The 7,736-nt window shown below is 45.5% G+C and overlaps 1 protein-coding gene across 1 annotated transcript; it reads right to left on the reverse strand.

The window, feature by feature from the left end:
• Positions 1-2,801: 2,801 nt before the first annotated feature.
• LOC133909941 (3-ketoacyl-CoA synthase 6-like) lies at positions 2,802-4,607 on the reverse strand. Its single transcript, XM_062352467.1, has one exon. The coding sequence runs from the start codon at positions 4,540-4,542 to the stop codon at positions 3,085-3,087; it is 1,458 nt and encodes a 485-aa protein (XP_062208451.1). The 5' UTR covers positions 4,543-4,607; the 3' UTR covers positions 2,802-3,084.
• Between the last annotated feature and the right edge of the window lie 3,129 nt (positions 4,608-7,736).

A 7,736-nucleotide genomic window follows, 5' to 3' on the forward strand; every position in this document is an offset into this window, starting at 1 on the left:
TAATGCAAATAATTTCTTCTCAATGTACCACTTGACCATAAGTTCAGAGAAGGTCTGTGCCAACTTCTTACCAGTATGTCGTCCTTCTACATGAAAAAAACCTGCAATTCTCTTCTGAATATGCCAATCATCATCTATCCAACGAATGATGACACACATGTATGATTTATTTTGACATGATGTCCACATGTCCATGGTTGCACTAAAGCGGCAATGAACATTTTTAAATTGTGCATACGGTTTATCCTTTTCTTTCAAATATATGTCCATGATTTCCTTTCTAGCAGTGACATGAGACTTGATTGGAAAGTTAGAGCGCAATGATTTAATAAACTCAACAAAGTAATCATGCTCAACTATATTGAAAGGATACTCATGCATGATTATTGCCAAATACAATTTCTTGAGACTAGCTTCCTGATCATACCTGTAAGGCTCAACAACAGTAATGTCTTTTCCATGATCCTTTTTCACTTTGAGTTGTTGCTGCCCTTTTACTATACTATGAGCTGACTTCAAATGGTTCTGAAATCCGGATGTTCCATGATAGCTCTCAGCCCTATATTTGGTCTTGCAATTTGGAAAGTTGCAATATCCCCAGCATTGCTCATACTTCTTCCCATTCACCTCTACTATCTCTGTTTTCTTGGTAAAGTACTGCCAGACATCAGATGTACACTTCTTCTACCGCTTTGCAGTTGTCTGAGATTCTGCCCTATCATCAACAATAACAACATTAGGATTTGGAGCTACATCATCACCCTGCTCCTGTGTATGTGTGCCACTGCCATCAGTGCCAATAGAAACCCTCTCAACTCCAGGTGTTGAAGATGATGCTGACACACCGAGATGTACACTCGAACTAACACTTTGAACTTTGTTTGCCTTTCTCTTTGGTCCTGACAAGAATCAATAATGAGCAATGTCTTATTCCTGTGCTAGATATTACAAGAATCATTATTTCAAAAGAAATTGATGACACAACAGATTCTTGGATAAAAACATAAATAAATGAACACAGGACATTATATCATTGTCATGGGGAATTCGAATGAATACTTCCTAAAATCATCATTTCATTTTCATCACAGTGACTAGAACACTTCGTAACACTGAACATTTCCTAACATTTCATTTTCATCACAGTGACAGTCAATATCGCAACTTCGTCACAAGTCATCTTCTATCCACGAGCAATATGACCAATTCCGCAGAGATATATTGCTAGGATTGATGGTCATCACAGATTTACCTGCAGTAGAGCTGTTGGTCTTAGCATGGACTGTAGGCGTCTGCGGCGGCGCCTCTAGGAGCAAGCGGCCTAAACCCAGATACTTCTCTGGTGGCCTCGAGCCAGAAGGGGCTTCTCCAGTTGGTAGCATTGCGCTGCCGCTCACTTGCTTACTATTACCGGCTGCCGCTCATGGCTCACTTGCTTGCTTGCTGCCGCTCTGGAGGCTAGAGCAGCCGAGCAGGAGCACCGGCCCGGCGGCCCTGACAGGCCGACACCGAGCACACTGCCGCCTGGTGCGGACGCCACGGAGCGCTGGCGGGCGGCAGGCCGGTGGCTGGAGCGGATGCCGCCGAGAGCGGAGCTCCTGGCGCCTGGCTGGGCGACGACACCTGGCTCACTGGCTGGCGGATTGGCGGAGTGCAGAGCGTCTGCGTCTAGCCTCTGGCGCTGGTAGAGTGGTGGCTGGCGGTGGCGCGCGACTGCGCAGAGGCGAAGGAGAAGCTCTGGCGGCTGGGCGAGGGGTGCGACGCCAACACGGACACACGGTCACACGGTCACACAGAATGACGGAAAGGAATAGCAGGCCGTCGGCAGATGGGCCTTCGTGGGCTAGAGTTGATGTATTCAGGTATTATCCCGCGAAGGAAAAACGGGACGAAAACGGGAATATCCTGCATAAAAACGGAAAAATAACAAAACGAACGAAAATAGCTCAAACCGTTTTCGGTACCATTTTCGCTAGACCTATACTGTTTTCATCCCGTTTCTTAATAAGATCCAAAAATACGAAAATGATCGGAAAAAAGGGATACAGCACCGGAACGGGACAGGATTTTCCCGTTCCGTTTTCATTCCTACTCCCCTCGGTGTGCTACTCCGAGGGCAGGGCCCACACTGATGACATTAAGCTTAAAAAAATTAAGCCACCTTGCAATTGACAATCCCTTTGCATTGTTATCAGTACGTTCTCTGCCATTAAAATCGGAGAATCTTTATTTGGTAGAATTTATTTCAATTATATTGGAGATCATAGTATGCTCACTTATATAATGTTGTTCCCAACCTAACACCACACATAGTTGGGACTATACGAAGGCGTCACACCAACCTAATTAAGGCATGTACTTGGGCTACATCGATAACGTCGATCGAGCTACTACTCAATTAAGGCCTGTACTTGGGCTACATCAATGACGTCGATCGAGCTACTACTCTTCTCTCGTCGTTTTAGCCTCCTCAACTATTATCTAAATATAAGTTATTCTCGAACTTCTATGTATTTTTTTCTCTTTTGTTCCCGTCTTGCTCTTGTTTAATAAATGCTACCACTCTCACAAATGAATGTGTTATCTTTTCCAATACAGAATAAATAAAAGGCAATAAGATCATTTGATCTACTTTCTTAATCCTTGTGCATAAATCTAAAACGACCTACATTTACAATCGGAGGGAGTATTTTCGTTTAATTGTCATCAATTTTTTACTGTGACAATTATAATCCTATTCTTTCAATAAAAAAATTACAAATTACTTAAAAGTATACAATACTAATAAAGTACATCTCACAACTAATCTAATAATAAATTTTTTTAAATATTATAATTTTAAAAAAAAATATAAAATCAAAATTACTACTACTATAAAAACTGACGACAAGTAAACGAAAACGAAGATAGTATTTTGAATAATCCCATCCTAGAGATATATGTACCATATCCTGTATGTATACGCATACTTTCTATTTGGAGACTTGAATATGTATACGTATACTAGGTACGAACAAATATACGCCTGACAACGCCAGTTGCATGCATATATATGCATGCTCTGCTTTATGCTTCAAGAATTAGCTAGATGTCCATGACGATTTCGGGGAGTTGCACCGGGTAGTGGTGGATGCAGTCGGCCCATGGCCCGTCGGCGTCGGCTGCCGGCTTGATGCATTCCCACGCCACACTGTTGCAGTCGAAGCCGGCGCCGAAGGAGATCATCCACACCCGGTCGCCCATCCTCATCTGGCCCTTTGCCTCGATATACGCCAGCTCGTACAGCACCGAGCTGCTCGAGGTGTTCCCAAACCGGTGCAGCGTCATCCGCGACGCCTGCACGTCCTCGTCGGAGAGGCCGAGGCCGTGCTGCACCTCGTCGATCACCCCGCGCCCGCCCGCGTGGATGCAGATGTGCTCGAACGCCGTGCGGAAGTCCGGCCGGTAGAGCCTCACCTTGGCACGTCCGCTCAGGAGCTTCCGCTTGAGGAGGGACAGCGCGACGAGGAGCTGTTCGGAGGCCGGCAGGACGAGGGGGCCGAAGGCGGTGATGTTGCTTTTGAGCGCGTGGCCGGCGGTGGTGGCGAGGTCCTTGGAGAGACGGATCCCCGTGTTGCCCTTGTCGTCTTCCTCCTGGAACACGCACCGGTAGTCGGTGTCGCGCGCGGCCGTCACTGTGCGTACGACGCGGCCGAGCTTGAAGCGGGCGCGATGGGAGGAGTTGGACAGGATCATGGCGGCGGCGCCCATGCGGAAGAGACAGTTGGGCAGCAGCATCGCGCGCTCGGTGCCGACATAGTACTGCGACGAGAGGATCTCCGTGGACACGATCAGGACGTGCGTGCCTGGCGGCGCTACCTGCAGGAGGTTCTTGGCCAGGCCGACAGATACGAGCCCGGCGCTGCACCCCATCCCGGACAGGTTCACGCTCTGCACGTCGCCGCGCAGCTTGTACCTGTTGACGACCATGTCCGCGAACACCGGCGTGGGCGTGAAGATGCTGCAGTTGACGATGAGCACGTCGATCTCCTCGGGTTTCACGCTTGTCCTGGCGAACACGTCGTCGACGGCGGAGAAGATGACCAGCTCGGTCTCGTCGCGGGAGGCCTTGAGGCTGCGGTCGGGTGGCATGTAGTGGTACGCCTCCGGCACGCATGTCTCCTCACCGAGCCCCGACCGCTGGAGCAGCCGGATGGCGAAGCTGACGCTCTCCTCGTCCACCAGGTACGGCATGAGGTGCGCATGCTCCAGGCACGTCGCGAACGGCGCCCGGTAGCACGCCTTGGGCCGGAAGCAGCCGTACTCCACGAGGTACACGTCCTTCTGCCGGCGCATGCGCCTCAGCTTTGCTACTGCCGCCGCAAGGAGCAGAGCTAGCAGCCCGTGAACGGGCCTGATTGCCCTCGCCCGCACAAGAATGTCCTCTGGGCTCGTTCTCTGCAGCATGGCAGCGGCGACGGCCATGGCGACGACGGCAAGGAAGTTGTTCACGACGAGCCGGTACATAGTCTTCAGGAACTTAACATGGAGCGGCGAGTTCATCGTGTCAGTGTGTACGGTATCAGTGTAGGCGTGTGTGCTTGTATAGTTATGCACGCGTCAGGTGTTTAGCCTGCAGCTGCAACTGATATGGAGGGAGTGTGGAGATTTAAAGGGCTAGGCGAAGGGTATTTTGGGAATGGAGGAAGTGCTGCAACTGTTCCACCAAACATCTTAAATGCAGTGCCAGTCTGCCGAGTCTTAAATAATTCATTTTAATTTTAATCTGCACTAACTAGGTGAGTTACCTACGGCTGCTCCTCCAGCAAAGCTAGGGAAGGCTCTATGATTTAGAGCCCTAGAAGAGATTGGGTAGGATATAGGTAGATTGACTTGCTATGTTTCGCTCATTTATACTGTAGTGTAAATGGAGATATCGAGAAAAAATTATATATATAAGAAATTAAATAGCGAGAAAACAGTATATAGGTTTGTTATCTAAAATTATTATTTCATAGAAAACAGGTAGTATAATAAGGATTAATAAAAATAAAAATACTAATTTGAAAAAATGAGGTTGCGAGGATATTTTTACCGGCAACTGAAGAGCGATGTTGGATTTTTCTAGTCCCAAGTGTACGATGAAATAAATGATCTAGATATTTTGTTATCACAGTAGCTATAATACGATAATGATACAGTGCTGGTGCAGTAAACCGTACGGTAGCGGCGTCGCCTGCATTGATGTGCTACAGTAGACCCATTAGCCAGATGCACTGAGAGCGCAGAGTCTTGGCCGAATAGGATATAAGGTATATAAGTTAGAAAATTACTGCTTAATCTGCCACTCAGCTTTGTTTCCTTTTGAATGATCACTCTGTTACTCATATCGTCCCAAGCGTGACCTGGGCTTATCGTGCTGCTGGGCCATACATGGAAATGGAACTAATTATTGACTATTTCCTACATGAGCATAGTAGTCACACGCGCAGGCAACGTCGCGCCCATGAGATGGTGCATCAGCAGCATGACCGCCACGTAACGTAATATAGATGGATTATAATATTAATATTTTTCATTTGGTTCTTTCTATTCATCCATCACACGAGCGCATCAGCACCCGATATCTTCCTTTCATAGCCCAACCCCCTCCATCCCCTTCTTGCTCTCCTCCGACTACCATTAAGCAAGCTGCCACCACCTCTCCCTTCCAGCGAGCTCTCTCACAGCACACTCACACCGCCTCCCACCCCACCCTCTATCACCATGATGCCCTTGCCCCGGCATAGTCCAACCAACGGTCCTCTACCTCCTGCATTCAGCGGAGGCCATGCTCCCCTACCCCCACGTTCGACACCACCCATTATCACACAAACAGTGAAAGCAGATGGGATGTCACAAACGGTTTTCTAGGACCTATCACTAACAAAATAGCCACAGACAGTTGCTAAGGCAGATGTTTATGTAATATAACTACCATCTAGGTATGCCAAGAGCCACATATGGCTTTTTAAAATCTGTCTGTGTACATCTGATAGACATATATAGATGAAAATGTAAATCATCTGTACTTAAAGACCGTATTCACAAAGGTGAACATCTAGACGGTTCATTCTAATTTCTAGTAACCACTTGTGTCACTCAATTATTGGTCTTGAGACATGGGCCCTTTGACGTGAATTTTTTCAGACAAAGGAGCGCGCGAGTCTTTAGCCAGCGGGCTGAGTTTCCTCTACGGATGATTTCTTTGGAGCTATCTCTGTTCGAATATCTAGAGGTTAGTATTTATCTTCTTTATCTTCAAACCAGTAGCTAGATTCATAGAACCATTGCATCCAAATATTTAAAATTCTGTTCAACTATACTGAAAGGGATTGGTGACATCCTAAGATGGGGTGAATTAGGACACCTAAATCTAATCGGCTCCAAAAACTTCATAAGATAAATCTATATCAATTTCGATATAGTTTTGCTCTAAGTTCATCTAGTGTGTCTACTCTACCGTTTAAAAAAGTTTACAACCTATAGCCAATCCTATTAAACTACTCTACGAAGTTAAATATGCAAAGGTAACTTGCAAGTTATTGACAATTGATAATTGCCGACCTAATGAACTTGTTGAAGAATAGGGGATGATTTGAGTAGACAAATCACAAGGGAAACACACATGAATTTTTAGACAGGTTCGAGCCTCCCTGAGGATAATAACCCTACATTATGTTTGTCTTGTATTGATCTGAGCCCGTTGCAAGGGAGTGTAGCTAGCCTAGATAGATCTAAACCTAGTCGGTTACTTCTTTCTTAGCTTGTACAGGCCTGTAGAACTCATATCACTTGTGAAAACTTGTTCTCCTGAGGGCCCCTTGGTTCCGTGTATATATGGGGGTGTTGTTTGTCCTCCAAACTCTCCCTTCTTATTTTTAGAGATAGACCTTTCCGGTTAAGAGATGCATTGGGTACCTGTAAGTAGTTTTCTTTCTTTTAGAGATCCTCTTGCTAAGATAAAGATATGTCCTAAGAATTATGGGAAACCCTGGGATGCCCGGATAGGTAACTATCCATTATTCATCATTAATAATGTTGCCAAATCTCAAGCACACGAACTAAAGCATACAATTCTTTATCATCGGTGGAATAATTTAGACTTGTCCTACTTTAATTTCTCACTGAAATAAACAACTGATTTACCTTCTTAAATTAGAACACCTCCAATTCCAATCCCGCTAGCATCACAGTCTAACTCAAAAGTCTTACCGAAACCAATTCAATTCATTCAATGCCTTTTCTTGTGCGGATCCACATTTGAAAGACACTATTTTCTTTGTCAACTTACTCAATGGGGAAGCAATTGTGCTGAAATCCCGCACAAAACATTGATAGAACCCCTCAAGACCATAAAAATTTCTCACTTGTGTGACAGTTTCAGGGGTCGGTCAGTTTTTTATGGCTTTAATTTTTGCTTCATCCACCTATATTCCTTGTGAAGTAACAACATAGCCAATAAAAGAGACTCGGTCCATATAAAAGGTGTACTTTTGAGGTTACCAAATAAATATGCATATCTCAAAGCATTAAAAATAGCATGTAAATGATCAAAGTGTAGTTCATGTAATATGTTGTTGTGAGAAACCGTCCAAATAATATTCTAATAAATCACCAGGAGGATCATTATTCATAATCACAACCTCGATGATTAACCAGAATATCATCCCGGTAGTCTTGACACGTGTTTTGTGCCCAAGATCGGAACACATGCC

Source organism: Phragmites australis, chromosome 2 (assembly GCF_958298935.1).
Source record: "Phragmites australis chromosome 2, lpPhrAust1.1, whole genome shotgun sequence".
In the NCBI taxonomy this organism is placed as follows: Eukaryota; Viridiplantae; Streptophyta; class Magnoliopsida; order Poales; family Poaceae; genus Phragmites; species Phragmites australis.

What these genes read in the sequence shown, in the direction of transcription:
- LOC133909941 (XM_062352467.1), bottom strand. Translation starts at nt 4,542, where the DNA reads ATGAACTCGCCGCTCCATGTTAAGTTCCTGAAGACTATGTACCGGCTC.